Consider the following 24,823-nt stretch of genomic DNA (forward strand, 5'->3'; position numbering starts at 1 on the left):
TCAAATGCACTCCCCTATTGTGGGAGGCACAATTCATGGCTGTTTTGATTCACTGAACTCGAGACTCCTCTCAATTGCACCTTAACTTCTCATCACTCTGAGCAAGGGCCCTCGCAATCTGGGTGGCAGCACAGAAAATAGCATCTTCTCATCTGTAGTTGAGTCTCGCAGGGTAGCAAACAGCATTCAGTTGTGGAAGCACTGTTCTTGATCGGCGGAATATAATTTCAAAATCCTTTCTATGAAAGATAAATGTATCCAGAAAACCACAGTAAAACAAATGGGTTTATTTTTGAACCAACACTCTCCTGTATAATGCAGAACTAGAAAAGAAACTTGGTAATTCAAATTAGACAAGCTTATTGACAAGGAGTATTTATCAAGAAGATCAGAAGTAACAGAATCGCGAGTGTAAGAATACTGGAGGCGGAACCTGAGATAAATGGAAGAAGGGGAAGGATTTATCAGATGAACTTGTTCCAGTCGAGAAAGTGTTCCGCTTTGTGAAAAAAAAGAAAAAGAAAAATGTTGTGTTGAAAAAGGACAACATAAATGGAAACGCTGTTAAAATGCAACGCCTGCATGCAAGTTTACAAAAATGCTTTGCTGTTTTTGTTCGAGACGTTTACAGTGTGAATTGGATGTGTAGATACACCAGCATTGCCGCAGATACAGTTGAAAGAAAATACGATTGCAATACTTATTTAAATAAGAATGGAACACGAGGAAACTCTTATAAAAGCTGTAAGAGGGTAAGGAAAAACTGAATACATTGAATAAATACTAAGAGAATTAAAACTGATTTTTTTTTTAAACCAGCATGTCACTATTACGTTATTATTATTATTATTATTATTATTATTATTATTATTATTGATGTTATTCACTTATTGTTGTTCATACCGGTCTGCAACAGTTAAGGTAGATCCTGTCTTTTGTAATAGACCCCGCAGAAGAAGATTTGCCAAGTTGTTCTACAGCACTTTGATCAGCAGTACTATGATGAACTTGGAGAAGCATGGAGCACAGCCAGGTAACTAATGGAATGCAGTTTATAAAGAATATCTGTAATACTAGGAGGGACTGCGTTTGTACACAGGCTGCACTACCACACGCCCCAATCTGTAGTTCTAGCAGTCATAGTTAGGACAGTCCGTTTTTGGAAATGTGGAACTGGACTGAGTGTAAGTGTGTTTGTGTGTAGGTATGTTTATATATTATATAACACCGTACTGTATGACATATGTAATAAGTACCAAAAAAAAATGCATCAAAGTTTAGACAGCCTACATTATGTGCATGCATATATGCAGTACATTTGGAGTGGCAGAGAGTAGTTAAAATTCTTTATTGTTATGAATTATAATGACAAGGAGAAGTTTTACCAATATGACTTGAACTGGATCTAATATTTAAATGTTATTATACTTAGTTTGATGTATTATATATATATATATATATATATATATATATATATATATATATATATATATATATATATATATATATATATATTAGTTATTGTGTTGTCTATGAAATGAATACAAACATAATTCACTACAGTGGAGATATAGCAGTTTTTTGTTTGTTTGTTTTTTGCATTGCCGTTGCCTCAGTGAGTCCTGTCCTGGTTAAACTTGTGAAATGAATATCTTTGAAGTTGTGGGTCTGCTGCACTCTTTCAGGGAGGCGCTACTGTGTCCTTCAGGCTGGCAGTACGCTGTGATGATGAACAGGTTCAGCCTCTCTGTTGAAATGATGCAGAGTCTCAAGTGTCAGGGATACTCCAGTCTCCTGAAGGATGCCCCAGGCTCCTCACACAGCTCCTTGCAGTGCTTTGTCAGTGAGACTCAGTCCAGACTCCCATCCCAGCAGCACCAGCCCGGAAAGCTCAAGCAGTACTACCTCCTCAATGCAGCCTCTCTTCTCCCAGTTCTGGCCTTGGAGGCGAGGGATGGAGACACAATATTGGACTTGTGTTCTGCCCCTGGAGGCAAATCCATTGCAATATTGCAGACAGTTACTCCAGGTAACCCGTCATTTTACAGAGAAGGCTTCTTAACGAGTCATATTTTAATTGTCATTGTGTTGTCGTAACACAATTAGTCTAGCACCATTGGAAATACTGTGAAATAAAATGTGTAGGGATGCATCATTTAAACACTTTCAACACTGTAGAACTGTATAACTACTCTCAATCTGTAAACTCCTCTGGTTGTATAGAAATTATATCCACTCAGAACAGAAGACCAGTAATCTTACAGACTATACAAATATTTAGCCTATATCTTGGTCCAATTTATTTAGCTTTTTCAGTATTAGGCTCTTAAACTATGTATTTTTTGTATATGCAGCACAAGGAAATCCCTTTGTTATTTTTTAATCAACTACTTAATTTTTAGGGGTAATGCAGGCATAACTATCTTGTTAATTCAATCCAGGGGGCTTCCCTAATGCTGTAAAATACTCTAACAAATCCAGTTTAATCTGTGTATTTCCTAAGTGTTTTGGTTAGACCAGTGTGCAGATTTAAGATGCATGCATACATTTAGCCTTATAAAACTGATGCAGACTGTATTGTGCAAACATGTTCAAAACCAAGTGTAGCTGCTTCAGGTAAGGACTTTTAAAACACATAGATTTTTTTAAAGGTGCAGTCCCCAATTTGGTTTTAATAATATTTTTTTTACATATTTGTTTCCCTGTAAAATGTTGCAATTATCTTGTTAAAAATGTTAGATATAAGCATGAGCTTGGCTGTTTGACTTTCAGAGTGACATAGTCCTTCATGTCCAGAATGCTTCTCATCCATTCACTTCCTGTGTTACAGTTAATAGGAACTCCACTTAGTTTCCTATGTGCAGCAGATGGAATGTGAATGTAAGGCTCAAACTGAAAACAAAAGAGTTCAGGTAATTGTCATTGAAGATGGTTAATATGTATTCAGGTATCCTGCATTGCAATGAATGGGACATCCTGAGGTGGAAGTGGCTGAAGCAGACCCTGGAATCGTTTTTACCCACAGACCTGTATAGTGCAGTCATGGTATCTAATCTAGATGGAAGACACATTGGAGAGAGTGAGCCAGGAATGTATGACAAGGTACGATTAACAAGTCATCTTTACTTTTTCAAAAATAACTTAAATAAAGGTTAACCCTGCCCTGCTTCATCTATGTAAGAGACAGGATTATCCTGCGTAACTAGTGTCTCTGTAAATTGGATGGATATAAACAGCTGGGACAGTGAGTTTCTAATGCTTTCTTTTCTGTGGAAGAATAAACTTCAAAAAGAGAACCCAACTGCTTCAGAGTTGGTAAGTACAGACTAAATTTCCTCATTGCATTCACGTATACGTCTGTGCATGAATACTTACTGTACCAGAGCTTGGCAGTGTCGTTTCTAGCATATCACTGCTAGCGTGAACATGTCGGTTTGGCTTACAAGATGAAATAAAAGGTTTCAAGGGAGGATGACATCTGTGCCCTTACTGTTAAAGTTAACCTGTCAACCAAGCTAGCACAGAAAGCTAAAAATGTGCACAGCTGTGTTAATAGACTCCTAATTAAGTACACGTAGTATCTAATTGCACAGTGTGGTAGACTGCAGCTTTATGCTGCAACTTTCTCCAGTGGGGGGAGCTGTTGCATAATAATTGCATCAGTAGAATGCACATTTAAAGGAGTACTGATGCTAGGAACCCTCTTGTTATGACCAGGTTTTTGTTTCAATGAGCAGTTTTGCGTTATTATGTCCACTGTCTTTAGATAAATAGCTGGTCATACAAACATACAAGTCACACTTTAAACATACTTGTACATACTGAGGAGCCAGCCCAGTTGTGATCAGAAAACTGGATTTTATTAATTTAAAAATACATTCTTTAAAACAAACTAATGAGTTAAAACTTGGAACAGGGCCCACCGTCTCACTGAGCAGTTGAATCATCTATTGGGAGATGACATCTACAAATCTGTCCAAAGGAAAGCTTTACACTTCGATTGCTTGGATACACCATTTAATGAAACCTGCCAAGTTCGAACAGGAAGAGCCGCAGATAAGTAGCTGGATTACACCTCCTCCCACGACCGCTTCTTCTGGAGAGTATAATAAAATAAAAGCAAAACTAAACCTTCTTGTATTCACTGGAAAGTACGAAAACAATTATATCAGAGTTTTGATGAATAAACACTCCGCACATCAGGGGCTCTAGGGGTTTGATATATATATATTTGTATTTAATTGGAGGCAGTTTTTTGTTTTGTTTTCCACCAGTGGATAAGATTTATTAAATCGGAAAACTGCCTTTTCTCTTAGGGCAGACAATAAAGCATCTGTGAGTGATGTGACATTATCATCAGTGTCAAGTATAATACCATGCACTAAACCAGCTAGGGAGCCTGAGTAACAATCAACAGAAAATAATGAAGGTCCAAAGATACAGCCTATGGGACATCAAAAAGAAACATCTGACACATCATACTTCAGTATGCTGCGCTCTCTAAAGTCAGCTCTATGGCTGAATCCCAATAGCTGGCGATTCATCAACAGAAAACGCTGAAATGTGTCCATCGTGGCATTGGCGCCTGGGTGTTTCAACAACAACACACAAATACAAATAAATACTTTACAGTCGAACTCCAACATAATTAGCACGTAAAAATAAATGCAGGGACCCCAAAAACATCTGCAGTGTTTTCTTCGATTTGTTTTGTATTTATCCACTAACTTTTACATAAGCTCAATCCCTGTTTCTGGAGTACTTCCTTTGTAAATGAGAAACTATTCATCCACTGTAAGTATTGTGAAGCTCATGTTCTGGTAGCCTTTTTATATATTAACAACTATATATATAAGCATTTCTCACGGGTGTAGCTAGACACTGAGTTACTCCTGGCATGCTGACACAGCGGAAAGCTCAGTGCCTCATCAGGTAAAGGTGCGGGCGTGCAGGGTGAGTCATACAATCAGGAGCTTTCTGGTTCGAATCCTGCTCATGCTGATTTGCTGGTCTTTATTAGAGACCCACATGAAGCACTGAAGGAAAACCGTCTGGGTTTAGTTCACCCCATGAGTTCAGGCGGTGATTCCCAGGGTGGGCTCTTGCCTCCAGGGTTCAATAGCTTGATATTATCCAGACACTCTGCTTGTGTTATTTCTCTATGTTTGATTTCTGCTTCATATAAACCTGCCACGTATATGTAAAGTATCTGACATATTCACTGCCTGTTGGGTATTTGAGTGGAGGCTGTGGTAAATAAACACAAACAGCCCACATAACTGCAAGCTTATAAAATGGCTTTGGGGGGGGGGGGGGTAGAGAGCCCTCTGATTTGTGTTAAGCGATCACACGACCGTGGGGTAAGAATTATCTTGCCCACGGCCTAGATAATTTGATTACTTGCAGGATGACCCCATTAAAGCGCTTCTTTATGGCACCTTATGTTTCTATTTAAGAAGCCCTAAATAAGTTTGCTGGTTGTTTGTCTCTTCATTTAATTGTTTCTGACCAGAAAAGCACGATTGAACAGACCTACACTAATTTATGTTACTGAAACAAAAAGCATGCTATTAGGTGCAGGACCAGCACAATTAAGCAACAGCAGCAGCTGATGTACAAGTGTATATTCTAATGAATACATCCAATTACCATTGGAGAGCACAGGCTAATGAACACCTCTGTGTATCTGTTCTGTCTAATGCAATACCTCGCTGTGGGATAAGAGCTCAGTATCAGCTTTCATTCAGAGTTTCAATGAGCTTATGCATATATTTATTATATAACACGTTAAAATACTGGTGCTGGTTCATTGATATGCAAGCATCTCATTTAATGGGTCCATACAGGTATCACTGTGCTTGAAAGAGAACAGATAGAGCCTTTTAGTTTTGGTTTGAAGATTGTATAGGGATGCTAGGCACTCTAACTTTGGTTTCAAAGAGGTAATTAATATTAAAGTATGTGGTGCTAACAAAATAATCCTAGTACTGTATATATATATATATATTGCTACCATTTCATTGATATCAGACCTATGTGAAAAATGCACTATGGCTGTGGTTTTCAAACTGGAGTACGCGAGCTCTCATCAGGGTACACGAGAAAAATCCTGTAATGGCAGACAACGCATTTTACCAGGGTGTAACAATCGAATCAACAATGTTGAATCTCCTTTCAAATAAAACCACAGCCATACTGGTGTATGTTTCCTTTCTGTTGAGTGAGGTTAACTCTATAAACACCCAGCTGGCTGCTGACAGTGAGTGAGTGTTGACCGCACACATGGCTAATTGGTTGGTTACTGCAGTCATGGGCTGAAAAAAAAAAAAAAAAAAAGAAAATAACTCAACGGCGTTGATGTTGCTGCTTTTAAAAACGTGTTAGTAGTATAATCAGTTGAGTGTTTTATCTTAGTTTTTAAATAACAGTATTGTTGAGTTGAGCAGGCAGCTGGGCTGCGTGAAATCACTCACTTGTTCTGTGCTGGAGCTGGAGCTACATGACTGGTATCTTCACTTGCAATGCTTATATGTGTTTTTTCATTATTAATTAATTCGTTGAAGGACTAAAAATAAAAAAATAAAAAATAAAAATCAATCCCTAAATCCTGGGATTGGGAAAAGTGCCCAGAATTGGATTCCCTACTCCAGACCTATTGAGTGTGTTCGTATCATACAGCGAGTGCCCATCAACAAGATTTAATTGTCTTGCAGCTGATTAACACAAACAGACTACTGCACTAAACACATGACCCAAGGGCATCATTTCAGAAAAAAAAAGTGCAATGCAAGTGTTTTGTGGTACTGGTTTATAACAAACTTGAAAAAAAAGAAATGCATTGCATTAATTTCCATGTGTAACATTGCCTACCAGAGTGTAACTAGTACTGTAGAGTACCACCTTAAATGTTATTTTTTGCAGATCCACTGTGAAAAAGACAACGATGAGTTTATAGAGCAGCAATGCAAGCCCGAACACGCACAGCACAGCCCACATGAGCCTAAATTTGTTTTCAAATCTTTTTTTCAAAGTTTAAAGCATGTATAAATAATTGTGCTGGACATAAGCAATATATTAGTAATTTCTTCTGCAAGCGAATCCCTCCTTGTTGGGGTGGGGGGCGGGGAGGGGGTCAAAAAGTGGAAGACATAATGTCATTTAGATCGTCTGGGGTGGAGCAAACCAAAGTCTGGGAGGGGCAACTGCCCTGTAGCAAATGACATCCCAGTTATGACCCTATTTCAAACGGGGGTACGCAGGTAAACTATTATTTGAAAAGGGGTACGGGGTCTAAAAAGTTTGAAAACTACTGCACTATGGTAAAGGTGAATTCCATTTCTTACTGCTAATTTATTGAAACTGCTGCAGAATATTTATCGAACGCTCATTGTAAATACTTCAGTGCTGCACTTCCGGTCAGCATGAAGTCGCATGAAGGAATTATAAGCCACCATTGAAAACACATCAGTCCTAGGAAAAGCAGTGATTAGTATGTGAGTGTGAATGTGAGAGTCCAATGTGAGTCGACGCATCAAGCTCTGGGAGTTTGAGTTATTTTTATTCGGGAGCTCCCCTAAATCCCTTGTTTAGAAAGATGCAGGGTGTTAGTGCTGTATACACTTACATTAGTGTCGGGTAATTTACACAGTAGCAAAATGCATAGGTTTACAGGGGAAAAAATGCAAGTAGTGTCCATTTGATCATACAATATAAAGTAGGCAAAGTAAGTGAAGTTACAATACAAATTAAATGTGTAGTTCTTACTTTACTATGTTGGAGCAAAACAGTCTTGAATGCGGATTTGTTTGAAGGTTTGCTTTTTAGCTGCCATTACTATCAAAACTGGACTCTCCCACACAAAATGGGTCCTGAAATTGGAATTCCCTTATTCCGTGCTTGAACAAACCAAGCAAACACAGCTTGATCCCATGTCAGGTAGACCTTTTAATATCTGTCACAGTCCTCTTTCCAATTCCAAAATCGTGTGCTATTTTATCCCTGGTAATTCCCTTTTCCAGAAAAATATTTCCAACTTTTTTCAATTGTAAGCACAACTCGTGTTCACTTTCCTGTAGCCAGTTTGCATTGGCTCTGTACACGTGGGTAATGTTGCTGAAGAGCTTGATCATGGCGGATAAACGGTTTGGGCAGATATGTGACTGGTGGATACAGGACAGATTACTGTATGCTTATTTCTCCTACCATGACTCCTACTCCCAGAAGCAACCCACTTGTGCAGGATGCATCCCTTCAACGGGATGTAGAGCATGGAATATAGTGCAAGATATGTTTGCCAATCTTATTGTTTAGAAATGCAATGGGGAAAAAAAAAATACCATTACAGATCAAATACACGTTTAACATAATTTGGAGGACAAAGCTGGATTGAATCATTGAGATTGGCACTAATTTATTAGAAACCTCCATTAGGCAAAGGAGCTGTACTATGTGAAGTGCAACTTGCTTCAATGCTTTGAAATCAGCTTCTCCTCCATTCCAGATTCCCTGGAGTAATTACACCCTTTCTCTTTGAATCCCAGCCCAAGAAAAGGGCGCTAATGCATCCACGACTTTGATACGTAACGTCTCAGAGTTGAGCCTCAGAATGTAAGGTGGACTGTTAATTCAGATAAGTGTGTGGTGAGCACTAAAGTACTGTTGTTTTTTTCTTTTTTTGTACTAAGGTGCTAGTGGATGCACCGTGCTCCAATGATCGGAGCTGGCTGTTCTCTTCAGATGATGTGCAGGCTGGAACTAGGATCGAACAAAGAGATAAGCTACCTGCTTTACAGAAACAACTGCTCAGGTGAACTGCATGTACGAGGAGAGGAGGGCTAATCTTCAAACAATTCTATGCTAGGCACCTACTGTTTTTTTGTTTTACAATTGGAGAGAAGGGCATTCTTAAATAGTGTGCGGCTGTATTCTGGAAAAGTGACTTTGTATATTTGAAAATCAACCATCAAATGAGAATCTATAATAATAGAATTATTTGAAGCTTGGCCTTTAGCAGTACTGTATGCTGTTTGTAACATCAAGAGACAAGTATTAAGCATTCGGGGGAGAACAGAAGGGGTATACATTTCATATTTACACAGCACTAGAAGAGGAGAGAAAAATTAATATTAGAAGTCTTTATCTTATTACAGTCATGTATCATGTCCCCTATTTCCTCCTCTGAAGAAATCAATAATATATAAAACACAAGTGATCTCAATTCAGTATCTAGCATGTAAAATCCAATTTGAGAACTTGTCGAAAGGCAGCATGCATCATTCCTGTGTTTTTTTTTTATATAAATGTTATTACTGATTTAATTAAATCAGCCTTTTATTGCACTGCTCAGGGGCTTAAAGCAGATGAATAAACTACAGCACATTGAACAGCATACTCTACAGCCTCTTAGAGTGTCTTAAAGAGTCAAAAGACAAGAAATCCAACATGAAATCAGATGTTTAAATAAAACAGGGTATGTATCTCTTTCTGCTCTGCGTAACTCTGCAGAAAGACAATCCTAGGATAACTATAAAAACTTTCAGTATCCTGTACTGAACAAATGTTCATATATTTATTCCAGTCATTTTTCAGTTCTGAGACGTGTGTGATCTGTGTTCCTGTATGTGCCACTCAGTCTGTCACACTAATCAGGGTATTCACCTATTTGAGGTGGTCTTTTTGAATAGGCCATTATTCTAAAGGTACTGCTAAACATGGCACCTCACTGCTAGTATTCCTGTACCTCTTTTGTTCCTTTAATTTTACTATACACTCAAGAACCAGAGCTTGAGTTTTTCTCTTCGCTCCAAAGTTAGCAGGAAAATGCATAGCATGTCACCAGAAACAAGTATGAAGCCGATTATTTTGCCTAAGCGGTTTCACAGTTCTTCCTTACAGTTGTGTAGCAGTGCCTGTAGCTTAACCCCGTAAGGTACACAAGGAACTGAGCGGCTGTTCAGACGGTTTCTTCTTAAAATACAATTGAGAGTAACTCAACTAGCACGAGCAAACTGACCATTTAAATGACCAGATCCAACCTGTCAGTACATTTTTAAGCCCTGTTTGGTGCACCTCATTGTGAAAATAAGAAAGGTAGCATCATTGTATTTGTGGGACACACGTGTCCCTTGTACCTTAAAGGTTTAATACAGTGCGTGGAGTTTTCACCACCACTGGTTATTTTTATTTATTTATTTATTTATCTATTTATTTATTTATGTCTTGGTAGATGCCCTTATCCAGGGCGACATACAGTTGTTACAAAATGGCTGATGGCTGTTTTTATCTTGTGAAATACTCTTGGGCATTGAGTGTTTGAACATTATTCCAGTTCAGCTTTTACCTTACATGTTCAACTATTTTGAGCAGCAATATGTGGATGTGTTGAGGTGGGGTCAAATTTAAATGTCTTCTCCTGGAGGCTTCAAACCTATCTAAATACACCAGTCATCCATGTAATACACACAGATTGTGCAGGATTAATCACAAACAACCTTTGCAAAGTGTTGAAAAATGTGTCCGCATCCTCAGTCACGCAGAGCCAAAGGCTAACTGCCAGCTGACTGCCGAGTGAGGGGGTCACAGATGGTGGTTCAGGGAAGGTTGGGAAATGATTGTAAATTACTTTTTACTGAATACAGGTCATGCAAGCAGCTGATTTGTTCGTACTTGTCGTGGTCAGAAAGGGTTCAGTAGTAAAGAAGCTCTGTGTTATCGCTTAGCTATTGAATCTGTTTTCGAGGGCTACATTCTCAGGAGTAAAACAAACAAAATGGGAATTACACTAAGAATCCAGCTCAGTACCTGGTGGAGAAAATAAAAACGTGGAAATGTCAGTGCGATAAATGGAATGAAGGTGAAGCTATATTTACTATTTATGATGTCATTAAAGTAGTATCAATGATGCATTAATAAATGCAGAATGCATTTTGCCTGTTACATACATTTCTATTTCCCATAATAAAGGGATTGCTAGCAATGGATTTGACACAAATAGTGCTCTTTAGTTCGTATTTGGTAGCACACTGTTATGAAAACAGTTGGTTTGGTCTTTAAAGTGTGCTCTGGACTGTCAGGTACTGTTTATTGGTGTAATTGCAGAGCGCGACAGTGCTTTGAGTTGCTTGTTACCCAGTTCTGCTGCATTTAGTTTAAAGCTTCCCGCAGGTTGACCAGGTCAGTGGCTTTGCTGAATAATAGCTGTCAAGACAGACAGTGCTTGTTGTTTTTTGCTCGCATTGCCCACAGGTATTCAAATTGAAGTAAAAACGTAATGAGTTATAGATGCTATAGCAGGATTTAAAAAAATAATAACATTACATTTTAGGCAATTAGAATGCCTGAAATTCCAGGTAAGAAAGCTACCCCTCACTCCACCCCCACTAGCAACCCAAACCCACCTCTCCTTACCCCATTGATCTATTTCTTGTTACTTATTTGGACATGAGAATAGTGTTTCCATTTTTCAAGGTCATTGCTTTTCTTGCAGTATATCTAAAAACGCTCGCTATGCATAAATTGCTGAGTCCAAAACAATCATTCCAGGCTGTTTCACCCAACTGCCTGCAACTTACTATTGGGCATATATATCATACCTTTGCCCAGAGTCACGCTAATCTGGCAGTTGGTATTCAGAGATTTGGAGATATGTAGGGAAGTGATCTATCTGTCTATCTATCTATATGTCACATCATATGCAGTTGTCACAAGGTCAGAGGTTTGTATTTCAGTTTTGTGAGAATTAATGCATGGCTAAGAGACCACAAATAAAAAATGACACTGTAAATGTGGTATATATACAGTACTGTGCAAAAGTTTTAGGCAGGTGTGAAAAAATGCTGTAAAGTAAGAATGCTTTCAAAAATAGACATGTTATATGTTTATATTTATCAATTAACAAAATGTAAAGTGAGTGAACAGAAGAAAAATCTACATCAAATCAATATTTGGTGTGACCACCCTTTGCCTTCAAAACAGCATCAATTCTTCTAGGTACACTTGCACACAGTTTTTTAAGGAACTCGGCAGGTAGGTTGGCCCAAACATCTTGGAGAACTAACCACAGTTCTTCTGTGGATTTAGGCAGCCTCAGTTGCTTCTCTCTCTTCATGTAATCCCAGACAGACTCGATGATGTTGAGATCAGGGCTCTGTGGGGGCCATACCATCACTTCCAGGACTCCTTGTTCTTCTTTACGCTGAAGATAGTTCTTAATGACTTTCGCTGTATGTTTGGGGTCGTTATCATGCTGCAGAATAAATTTGGGGCCAATCAGATGCCTCCCTGATGGTATTGCATGATGGATAAGTATCTGCCTGTACTTCTCAGCATTGAGGAGACCATTAATTCTGACCAAATCCCCAACTCCATTTGCAGAAATGCAGCCCCAAACTTGCAAGGAACCTCCACCATGCTTCACTGTTGCCTTTGGCGAACAAACTGCCTTCTGCTACAGCCAAATATTTCAAATTTTGACTCATCAGTCCAGAGCACCTGCTGCCATTTTTCTGCACCCCAGTTCCTGTGTTTTCGTGCATAGTTGAGTCACTTGGCCTTGTTTCCACGTCGGAGGTATGGCTTTTTGGCCGCAAGTCTTCCATGAAGGCCACTTCTGACCAGACTTCTCCGGACAGTAGATGGGTGTACCAGGGTCCCACTGTTTTCTGCCAATTCTGAGCTGATGGCACTGCTGGACATCTTCCGATTGCGAAGGGAAGTAAGCATGATGTGTCTTTCATCTGCTGCAGTAAGTTTCCTTGGCCGACCACTGCGTCTACGGTCCTCAACGTTGCCCGTTTCTTTGTGCTTCTTCAAAAGAGCTTGGACAGCACATCTGGAAACCCCTGTCTGCCTTGACATTTCTGCCTGGGAGAGACCTTGCTGATGCAGTATAACTACCTTGTGTCTTGTTGCTGTGCTCAGTCTTGCCATGGTGTATGACTTTTGACAGTAAACTGTCTTCAGCAACCTCACCTTGTTAGCTGAGTTTGGCTGTTCCTCACCCAGTTTTATTTCTCCTACACAGCTGTTTCTGTTTCAGTTAATGATTGTCTTTCAACCTACATATTGAATTGATGATCATTAGCACCTGTTTGGTATAATTGTTTAATCATACACCTGACTATATGCCTACAAAATCCCTGACTTTGTGCAAGTGTACCTAGAAGAATTGATGCTGTTTTGAAGGCAAAGGGTGGTCACACCAAATATGGATTTGATTTAGATTTTTCTTCTGTTCACTCACTTTGCATTTAGTTAATTGATAAATATAATCTATTAACATGTCTATTTTTGAAAGCATTCTTACTTTACAGCAGCACATACAGTAAGAAACAAGTATCCCAGTGCAACGGGAAGAGCTGTGTGATACACACTGCCCTTACAGAATCTGTCCTGCCCCCGTCGGTGACATGACATGAGGTTAAAAGCTCTATTGCCACGAATGCAGAGGAGCCTGGCTCTTTTGCATTGTGGTTGAGATGCTCCTTGCGGTGTGCAGGGTCGCTGGTTCGTGCCCAGCCTCCACCCTGTTACTCCAGTGACTTGCATCACCCACCACGATTAAATCAATTAAGACAGATGGACTGACAGGGCAGACATATCTTCTCCATGTACCTCAATATTCGGATACACTCAATAACGTAGATAAACTTTCATCACATGAGTATCACCTTGTTTTCCCTAACACTGCATTTTATTTTCAAGCTCACCCCATCCTACAGCGGTACATTGAATGACCTATCAAAGCATGACCTTGCTCTCCCAAATGTTGCCACTGTAGTAAATGTCCCCCTGGAGAGTATATCCAAGGCAGACTCAATTTAGTAGCAATGTATGGGAGAACAAGGTTGCACTTTAATGGGTCATGCAGTAGGATGGGGTTTCCACTAATTTATAAATACTGTGCTTCTGTAACCAATACTGTGTATTCATGTATTTGAACATTTTTTGCTGCACCATGTGTGAAGAAATCACCTTCACATTCTGATGCTCCTTGACAAGTAGTTATTTTATTACCGTTAATGGAATTTTGTGTTGTTGTGCATATTTCTATTTCAATTCATCAGAAGCTCTTTGAGGAGGCATGAATACTGTATTTGAAATGTCTTTAAATGTGTCAAAGTGAAAAAAAAAAAAATCTACTCTGCTGCATTTCATTAGCACTGTTTTCCCCAGATCATTGCAAAGCTGAGGTTTTGTGTTACTGTTGATCTGTATTTTTTTTTGTCTGGCCTCCGTGTGCACTCAACAGGTAGAGGATTCTTCTCCTGCTGTGTGCTTGTCCTGGGTGTCATCTTGTATAGGAAATGTGTCTCGACAGGAGACCATGCCTGTGAAAAGACTGAGGCAGGTTCACAAGTCTGGATTGTGCTGGCATGTGGGTTTGTCACTCTTAGTGTCAGTGAGTGCAGATGCAGCCTGAAGGGGAAGTGGCTTGAAAGATGTTAACCCAGTACAGGTAGTGTTGGTGAATACTAGAGCAATGACGATAATAATATGCTTACAGAACACTACCATGCTTGCTCTTCTGGAATTTTGCAGGATAGAAAATCCACTCATCCTGCTTACATTCTTCTGTTTTATAATGAGCTTATTGAAATGTTTTACAACTAGTTGGATTGCCTGAAATGGCAAAACAAGTATTCTTGTAGATCTACCAATAGCCCAGTGGGTGGGTGTTTTAGTGGAACATGTATACACATTCTCAAATCAATCCAACAGATGAAATGTATCCGTAACTTCAAAAAGACTTTTCGAAAATTCTAAGAATCAGAGTGATAACACTTCTGATGAAGCCACTGGCCAAGATGTTTGTCTAGACTTGAAGCTGATTAGATCAACCTATATTCTGCTGTGATGAGTCATAGCTGTTTATAAGATTATTTTACAACACCAGGGAACTCCCCATGGTAGGTGCAATACTGGGTGATTTCCCAGTTCTGTAAAATGCTCAAAAAATCTAGCTGTGACTTATCCTGTTTTATTTTTAAATTAGACTCTTGAGAACTATAGGTCACACCGGAATCTGCCCAAATAAATGTAGTATTCAAGTTTTTTGTCAAGATTTTGAAGACTGATGTCCTGATTTTTGTATTTATTTATTTTTTGGGCAGTGTACTGACTTTCAGGTTAGGAAACCTGAAGAAATCGCATGACTGGACCTCTGGCCTTTTGAGGGATTTGACCAGATAACATCTTGTACAGATGGTAGCTGATTCTTATAAAAACAATCCTTTTGAATAAAGCAGTTTTTAAGATGGATGAAGGAGAGATTCAGCTGTCTAATGAAGTCCTTTAGGAGCTTATAGGGGTTTGGCCGTACTGAAAAATTGGCTGTGTTATGAGTTGTGAGCAGTATTAGTGGTGTGGCATGTGCCAACTCTTTCAGCACAAATGCACAAAGTGAAGGATAGTCAATTCTGTTAAGCAGCTGTTTTAGAGCTTAGATTCCAAGGGGGATCATTTAGTCCCCTGAAAAACTGAAGTTCTGTGGTTGTCAAAGTGTCATGTTTTTTTTTTCTCAAGGATGATTTATCAAAATCATGGACAGGGTGCTAAAGCTTTGTTTGAAACATGAAGGGATATGAACTCAAAGGTACTGGGAAGTGTCTTGTAAATAATGCAATATTTAGCATATTGGCATATTTAGCGTAGGGGTGGATTAAATCAAATAAGTAAAGAGTGGTGGCATTCAGTAGCATATTTCAGTTTCTGTATGTGTTTGAATGAAGAACTATTTTAACATGAATGTTTAACGACGTGTTTAGTGTGTGCCATGTATTTTACACGTGAAATTCATCCTATATTATCCAAATGTCATCATTTCTAAGTACAACATATTTTTTTATCTTGGTTCGACATGAATAAAACATAATCTGATTTGTATAGTTTTCCACCGGCATTCTTCTGTATGTATTTGCTTTTTTATATTCTGTCCTGGGCCTCTCAAGCAAGACTGTCAAATGGTCTATGCACAAACTCATTTCACTTGAGATAAGCCTGGAAATTGTATTTCATTGTGTCGAGCTAGGAGGGCTAGTGAATTAGCCAGCTGCATGACCCCTCCTTTTCTCTTTCCTTCATTTTCAAATTTTTGCAGGGAACAGTATAAGAAACCTGGTGTTTGATCTCATAATGAATGCTAACACACAGTAGACACAGCTGTGAATGGGTGCCTGGTGTTTAATCTGTGCAATCTGAAGGCAGCAGGGTGTGGCATTGGTCACATCAACTATCATGCCTAAGTGAACACAGGAACAGGTTACTCACTGAGCTGTCCAAATGGCATCGCTTATATTTCAGGATATGTTCAAGGCAACAGGATTGGTGCTGTATTGTGAAGTGACTACCTCAGTTAGAATATTGGGCTCATAATTACACTTAAAGGAAGTTGTTTCTTACAAATTAAGTAACATTAAGAGTTTGGTTTTCCGTGCTACCAGTTTTTCTGCTGCAGCAAGTTTAGTAAATCTTCCCTGTTGTATCTATTTGTTTTATTCATTTGTATTGGGATCAGTTTGTGAGGGGAGGAAAATGCACAGTACATTTTAATCAAGGTATTTGTAGATTGCACAGGATTCACTTTTTGTTAAAGCAAGGTTTTCTACAAAGCTGTGTTCTCATATTACAGTGTAAATGCAAAAGCATGCCATTGCTATACCGGACAGGGTATATTGGTTACAGTAATGGCACCCATTAGGCAGATAATGAAACCCTCCTCGGATGCTGTGGACAAGGTATTAATTGCCCATCAATATATTTATATTCCTATAATCTAATAGATGATTTGTAATACATTTTACAAGTAACATGATGAACAGATATTAACTGGAAATAGCAATAAATTCACCCCTTTCTGACCCCTGAGTAAGATTCCCAGTCTCGATGAAACGCATCATTTACCGTCTCCGTCAGTGAAGGTTAGCTGTGCTGTGAGTGGGTGCGTCACATGATAAAGTTCTTTGTGGGCTTCATTCTTATAAGTTAGAAACAAGATCCTTTTCTGTTCCTGGTTCTATATATATGGCAACACTTTAGGTGTCTGTTATGTGATTATAAACATCTATAAATATGCTGTTAACAATTCTAGAATATGATTAGAAATAATAGGACTATTCTACACTCATGCCATTGTCTTTTTTTTGTTGCTCTTGTTCATAATCACTTGAACAGATCTAGTCTTTTCAGGTCTGTTTATCTTTCTATGTCTGATAGTCTTTGTATGCCTGTCTCGCCAATGTTATGGGCAGCTTTGCTTTTGCAGTACAGTTATTATATACTTTTGCCACATTTTTTTTTGCTATTGATTCTATTTATTCATAACATATACCTAACCATAAAGTATTTTTTTCAAGGAAGATTTTACCATTTAAGAAAAGGAAACACACAATACTTGGTCACTATTAATAAGAAAAAGCCCTTGCAATCAATGAAAAAAATGTAATTTTGAACCATTCAACTACATCAGTGGAAAACAATACCATAATGTCAAGTTATGCAAAAATATGTAAAAAGGTGTGTGTGTGTGTGTGTGTGTGTGTGTGTATATATATATGTATATATATATATATATATATACACACACATACATATATATACATATAAGTCGCCCTGGATGAGGGCATCTGCTAAGAAATAAGTAATAATAACACCGTGTAACAATTTTTTTTTTTTTTTTGGTTCCTGGGTAGTAAGTGTTATTTCCTAATTGCTTATGCCTCAAAAGTATAGAAAATGGCTAAAACTTTGCTTTTGTGACCACGACAGTGATATTTTGAAATTTACCTATTTTCCAGAACATTCCAGATAGATTCAGTGCTGAGTAAACTTGGAGTAACTTCTAGAACTTTCCAGTAATATAAATAGTAGTATAAATACAGGGGCCTTAAGCCCACCAGTTCAGTTTAGTTCCAGCTGCCTAAGTGGATACATATCTGCATTTTTCTGAGATGGCATCAAGAGGCTGCAAGCATCCGGCAGACGCATTTTGAGACTTCAAAATGGTGGCATTCCTGATAGGTCTCCAAGGCGGTTTTACCAAGTTTCCCTGCTATCTTTGCCTTTGGGACAGCAGGGACACCAAGGCGCACTACCACAGGTGGGACTGGCCACAGCGGACCGAGTTCTCTGTGGGGAGGAACAACGTCAAGTGGGAGCCACTGGTGGACCCCCGGAAGGTGCTGATGCCACCACTGCACATCAAATTGGGCCTTATTTGTCAGAGCTCTAGATAAGGAGTCTGCAGCCTTCAAGTACCTTCAAGACTTCTTCCCTAAGCTGCCTGAGGCAAAGGTCAAAGCCGGTGTCTTCGTCAGACCACAGATAAAGAAGATCCTGGAGTGCAATGAATTCCCCAAGAAGCTCACTAGTAAGGAGAAAGCGGCTTGGAACAGCTTTGTCGCAGTGGTTCGGGGCTTCCTGGGCAATCACAAGGCCGAAAACTATGTGGAGCTGGTTGAGACTCTGGTGAAGAACTACGGCACAATGGGCTGTAGGATGTCCCTCAAAGTCCATATCCTTGATGCTCATCTTGATAAATTCAAGGAGAACATGGGAGCGTACTCGGAGGAGCAAGGCGAGCGCTTCCACCAGGATATACTGGACTTTGAACGCCGCTACCAAGGACAGTATAACGAGAACATGATGGGAGACTACATTTGGGGGCTGATTCGTGAAAGTGATTTACAGTATAATCGTAAATCTCGAAAAACTACTCACTTCTAAATCTTTTGTAGTCATTTTTGTATTACTTTAGTATAAATACATATGAATCCAAATTAACATGTTGTTTTTTTCTGACTTTATGTGAACGAAAAGACACAAATTCGTCCGTTTTCTCATTGGAAATAGGTAAATTTCAAAATATTACTGTCCTGGTCACAAAAGCAAAGTTTGTGGGGAATAATAGCCATTTTCTATACTTTTGAGGCATAAGCAATTAGGAAATAACACTTACTACCCAGGAACAAAAATTGTGTTACATAGTGTAATTATTATTATATATATATATATATATATATATATATATATACAGTGCCTTGCGAAAGTATTCGGCCCCCTTGAACTTTGCGACCTTTTGCCACATTTCAGGCTTCAAACATAAAGATATGAAACTGTAATTTTTTGTGAAGAATCAACAACAAGTGGGACACAATCATGAAGTGGAACGAAATTTATTGGATATTTCAAACTTTTTTAACAAATAAAAAACTTAAGTTAATACTTTGTAGCGCCACCTTTTGCTGCGATTACAGCTGTAAGTCGCTTGGGGTATGTCTCTATCAGTTTTGCACATCGAGAGACTGAAATTTTTGCCCATTCCTTCTTGCAAAACAGCTCGAGCTCAGTGAGGTTGGATGGAGAGCATTTGTGAACAGCAGTTTTCAGTTCTTTCCACAGATTCTCGATTGGATTCAGGTCTGGACTTTGACTTGGCCATTCTAACACCTGGATATGTTTATTTGTGAACCATTCCATTGTAGATTTTGCTTTATGTTTTGGATCATTGTCTTGTTGGAAGACAAATCTCCGTCCCAGTCTCAGGTCTTTTGCAGACTCCATCAGGTTTTCTTCCAGAATGGTCCTGTATTTGGCTCCATCCATCTTCCCATCAATTTTAACCATCTTCCCTGTCCCTGCTGAAGAAAAGCAGGCCCAAACCATGATGCTGCCACCACCATGTTTGACAGTGGGGATGGTGTGTTCAGGGTGATGAGCTGTGTTGCTTTTACGCCAAACATAACGTTTTGCATTGTTGCCAAAAAGTTCGATTTTGGTTTCATCGGACCAGAGCACCTTCTTCCACATGTTTGGTGTGTCTCCCAGGTGGCTTGTGGCAAACTGTAAATGACACTTTTTATGGATATCTTTAAGAAATGGCTTTCTTCTTGCCACTCTTCCATAAAGGCCAGATTTGTGCAGTATACGACTGATTGTTGTCCTATGGACAGAGTCTCCCACCTCAGCTGTAGATCTCTGCAGTTCATCCAGAGTGATCATGGGCCTCTTGGCTGCATCTCTGATCAGTCTTCTCCTTGTATGAGCTGAAAGTTTAGAGGGACGGCCAGGTCTTGGTAGATTTGCAGTGGTCTGATACTCCTTCCATTTCAATATTATCGCTTGCACAGTGCTCCTTGGGATGTTTAAAGCTTGGGAAATCTTTTTGTATCCAAATCCGGCTTTAAACTTCTCCACAACAGTATCTCGGACCTGCCTGGTGTGTTCCTTGTTCTTCATGATGCTCTCTGCGCTTTAAACGGACCTCTGAGACTATCACAGTGCAGGTGCATTTATACGGAGACTTGATTACACACAGGTGGATTCTATTTATCATCATTAGTCATTTAGGTCAACATTGGATCATTCAGAGATCCTCACTGAACTTCTGGAGAGAGTTTGCTGCACTGAAAGTAAAGGGGCTGAATAATTTTGCACGCCCAATTTTTCAGTTTTTTATTTGTTAAAAAAGTTTGAAATATCCAATAAATTTCGTTCCACTTCATGATTGTGTCCCACTTGTTGTTGATTCTTCACAAAAAATTACAGTTTCATATCTTTATGTTTGAAGCCTGAAATGTGGCAAAAGGTCGCAAAGTTCAAGGGGGCCGAATACTTTCGCAAGGCACTGTATATATATATATATATATATATATATATATATATATATATATATATATATATATATATATATATATATATATATATATATATATATAATTACACACAAACACACACACACAACCTCAGTTAACGAGATTGCTCGCTTAATTCGACAGTCTTGGTCCCGGATTTTCTCCATATAAAATATATGCATCCTGACTCTTTTTTAATTTTTTCATTCGAAACTACGCTTTACTCCTAACTCGATACTTATTACCGGTACCGAAGGGATAAAAACTATTAAAGACTAGTGGATAAATTGACAGGTGTTTCACGTGACTGATCTCTGCCTGGAAACGGATCGTTCATTCGCAACTACCAAGTGCAGCTGGTTACAGTATCATAATGAGTGAGAAGCGAAAAATTAGTTCTCGTTCAATTGGCTTTAAAACTCAGGTTATTCAGGATAACTAGCTTGTCAGCACAAATTTAACAGCGCATGTTTTTGCATGCGAAACAATCGACAATATTTGATTTCTGTGTGAAACTGTAAGTTATTGTTTTTGTTCACCATGTTAATTCTGTATAATGTACATTTGTTAACTTTTTGCTATTTAAGTCGTCAAATTAGACAGTACAAGCCAATACCTAAAAGTATAGTCAACATTTTGTTGTTGGACTGTTTTTGTAAAAATAAAGCTGTAGTTATTTTATTAATTCTTATTTCAATCAAACTATACAAGTTGTACCGAGTTTGTACAGTACTGTATACTGTAATTGATTCATTCACTGCAGTTCTTTCAACTGTTTTCATAAGGACATTTAACTAAAAATAAACTTGTAAACACTGTAATAGTGTACACGTGTGAGTTCTGTTAATTACATGCATGTTAATGCCATGGCTCATGTGCACCCGTGGTTAACTCGACACCTTGGATAAGTCAACACTAAATGGCATCCCTGTGGGATGTCGAGTTAACTGAGGTTGACTGTATATATTGTTGTTTTTAAATATAAGAAAACATCGTACTATAATTTGATACAATTATTTTGTATACATACAGTGATGTGTTATTTTTTTATGCTTTATATACAATATACAATACATTTGGGTATGATTTATAATTGCACTGTATTTAAGAGAAAACAAAAATAATAATAACAATTACACCAGAAGCAGTGTAAACTGATGATGAAGATACCAGTAAGTAAAATCCCATGAATTAAGTACTGTACATGACAAGTTACTAGAATTGTGACCACCCCTACAATCTGAGATGCCGTCTTGCTTTTCTTGCCCTTGCAGGTCAGCTGTTGAAGCGCTGCGGCCTGGAGGAACAGTGGTTTACTCAACATGCACTCTTTCACGAGCTGAAAACAGTGATGTCATAGCGTCGGTGCTCTCATCTTTTGACAACGTCAAGCTTGTGGACCTAACAGGACAGATGGCCTCCATGTCACAGCACTTCACCTTTGCCCCTGGCAATATGCTTGGTCATTTAGTGATCCCAGAAAGGGGGAAAACTTGGGGACCAATGTATGTTGCAAAGTTAAAGAAACTTTACTGAACCACCATTTTTTTTTTTTTTTATGCTTGATGTATTATTTACTCAACCCTCTGATGTAAATATCGCCAGGATTGGTGGAAGCATAAACAGGCCAATTTGTAGCGCACAATATGAAAAAGCATTATTCTAGAAGTTCTCTGTCTTTCGTTTCAGCTTGGCAGACAGTAGTTGTTGTGGACAGGAGTGCACACAGTGTTGAGTGTGTGGACTCAGTGTTGTGTAGGCACAAGTAACAGTGCTCATAGTGCAGCAGAGGCCGTCCATGAAGTATCCAGACAGCTTGAAGCTGTTCATCACTACTGTGTGTTTCTGTCCTCCGGGACTGTCTACTTCTAAACCTGAAACTAAATGAAAGACAGATCTGTAATAATGCTATATATATACCACCAGCTCAGAGATGCTAAACAACGTTATAAGGGGTGGTTCAGTACCCGGAACCCCGATCCTATATTTTAACTTGCATTTCATTCTAGCAGACGCCTAATTTGGCCTTCCATGTGTTAGTTTATCATTGTGCATGTGTTATGCTTCCCACTAGTTTAAAAGATGTCCTGACAGATTTTCTTTTCAGCATAAAATAGCAGTACAGAATAGCAAGTCCATCATTTTAAAGCAAAAAAATCTAAAACATCTTAAACCTAGTTTGCAATGAATGTAGAGGTTTTCCACTATACGCCTCAGCCCCAGTCCATATTTGTGTAATATGGTACGTCTGGATAGAATGTCATTAAAAAACATGGAAATAACTTTTTTTTAATTAAATCTCTCTCTTAACAGGGTATACAGACCTTTGTCGCTGTATTTTAATAACTTTTCATGCCATCAGGTTCTCTCTAGCTGCAAAAGGCTGGCAGCATGCTTGTGTTTTGTTTGTCATTACTTTAGTTACATCTGACATTCTGGAAATGTACACATACAAATAAAGCACTGTTCTTGGCAATAAAACTGCCACAGATTTACAAAGTAATCCTTTTAAATTGTGTTTAGGTGGCAGTCTCCATTCTCCCCTACAATAATTTTTCTACTGTGTTGTAGTGCCACACACACACACACACACACACACACACAGTGTTAAAATAACCCTCTGGAATCTGAAAATAATTACAAACACACTTGCTGTTTGAGGTTGGTACACAATGAGATGTGTTCAATTCCTAGTAATCCCCAATGAGAGGTGATGCATTTTGTATGAGGCATAAAAGCTGGATCTCATCAGCTTTGCAGAATTACTGAAAAGAGCTGCATGCGTTTTTACCAGCCAGATCCCCATATTAAAAACTCCACAACGCACGCCTTCTTTTACTTGCGTATCATTTTTTATGTATTCTTTTTTAAATGACATACACACTAGTTTTTACATTTCATTGACACAATAAACCAGTATTGAATTTGGTTAAAAAGGTATGTTAAAAACACACCAGTGCTGAGTTTGCCCACACTGGAAAATATAGTCCAAAAACAGGTGAAGATGTGACCTTTGAAAGGTCATATCTTTTTGTTGGATGCACCTGATCCATAATATACTATAAATGAACAATTCTAATTGTAACCATTACACAAGTCCTTACCAAAAGTTCAAACTCCTGTATTGTTGGAATAAAACTGCATAAAATATATTGATGTTGCTAAATTTGACACTTGTAAATCAGTGTACTTTAAAAGAAGATAGACACATATGATAGCATCCAGATCTATCAGGAATAGTTAGAAACTACAATTCAAAGAAAAACATTTTAAAGATTAGATTTTTGTATTTTATTTTGCGTTAACCCTCACCAGAGGATTTCTTTATTGTTATCCTCTATGTGTGTTTAATGTAAAGCAAGAATAGGATTAGCAGCATATTTCATAGAATAATGTAAACTATTAAAATCAATGATTCAGCCACTTTATTATTCTGTGCATGATTTTGCAACATGCATACTGCTGATAAACATATTATTTTATAAATGTTTGTTTATATGAAAGCTTCTGACTTGTATGTGAAAGAGTTTGGAGTGATAGGGAAACAAGAAAGATTGCTGATTATAACCCAGCATAGAAAACCTAGAAACCTGCCTCCTGGCTATTCATAGATCTATGCACATTGTAGTTCAACCAGACAAGCTGTCCACGCCTCATGGGTAAAGTCAATTACATTTGATGCTGTTACCATGATGTTACAGACCTATCATAATGTAGTCAAAGAGTTATTTATTTATTTATTTATTTATTTATTAAGGGGGTGTAACAAACCCATGGTCTCACAATTGAAGTTAATGATTGTTAATCCTGCCAGATGTGTTATTATTATTATTTCTTAGCAGACGCCCTTATCCAGGGCGACTTACAATTGTTACAAGATATCACATTATACATTATACAGATATCACATTTTTTTACATACCATTACCCATTTATACAGTTGGGTTTTTACTGGAGCAATCTAGATAAAGTACCCTGCTCAAGGGTACAGCAGCAGTATCCCCCACCTGGGATTGAACCCACGGCCCCTCCGGTCAAGAGTCCAGAGCCCTAACCACTACCCCACTCTGCTACTCCACTACCCCACACTGTGGCCCTCTTCTGTCTTGCAGGCATTCAGGAGCAACATGCAAAGCGGGTAAACATGCCATTTATACATTTCTAAATCAAAAAGGGCATGGTTGGTCAGCATTATG

General features: G+C 38.5%; 1 protein-coding gene across 2 annotated transcripts; it reads left to right on the top strand.

Moving 5' to 3' along the window:
* The first annotated feature begins 49 nt into the window (after positions 1 to 49).
* On the top strand, positions 50 to 23,126 carry LOC117406508 (tRNA (cytosine(34)-C(5))-methyltransferase, mitochondrial-like). Of its 2 annotated transcripts, none has more exons than XM_059029415.1 (6): positions 50 to 752; positions 945 to 1,033; positions 1,686 to 2,029; positions 2,948 to 3,102; positions 8,685 to 8,806; positions 21,902 to 23,126. In XM_059029415.1, exons 1-6 carry the CDS (start codon positions 570 to 572, stop codon positions 22,161 to 22,163), a joined length of 1,155 nt encoding a protein of 384 aa, XP_058885398.1. In that variant the 5' UTR covers positions 50 to 569; the 3' UTR covers positions 22,164 to 23,126. The 2 variants fall into 2 exon arrangements, with proteins under 2 accessions (XP_058885398.1, XP_058885399.1); XM_059029416.1 differs by having other exon boundaries at positions 578 to 752; positions 1,661 to 2,029.
* Positions 23,127 to 24,823: the final 1,697 nt, after the last annotated feature.

This window comes from Acipenser ruthenus, chromosome 8 (assembly GCF_902713425.1).
Source record: "Acipenser ruthenus chromosome 8, fAciRut3.2 maternal haplotype, whole genome shotgun sequence".
NCBI lineage: Eukaryota > Metazoa > Chordata > Actinopteri > Acipenseriformes > Acipenseridae > Acipenser > Acipenser ruthenus.

Bases quoted from the DNA above. Each gene is read 5' to 3' on its own strand.
- LOC117406508 (XM_059029415.1), top strand. From the start codon at position 570: ATGCAACGCCTGCATGCAAGTTTACAAAAATGCTTTGCTGTTTTTGTT. The intron at 1,034-1,685 runs GTAACTAATGGA...GCACTCTTTCAG, and splicing joins GAAGCATGGAGCACAGCCAG to GGAGGCGCTACTGTGTCCTT. The intron at 8,807-21,901 runs GTGAACTGCATG...TTGCCCTTGCAG, and splicing joins TTACAGAAACAACTGCTCAG to GTCAGCTGTTGAAGCGCTGC.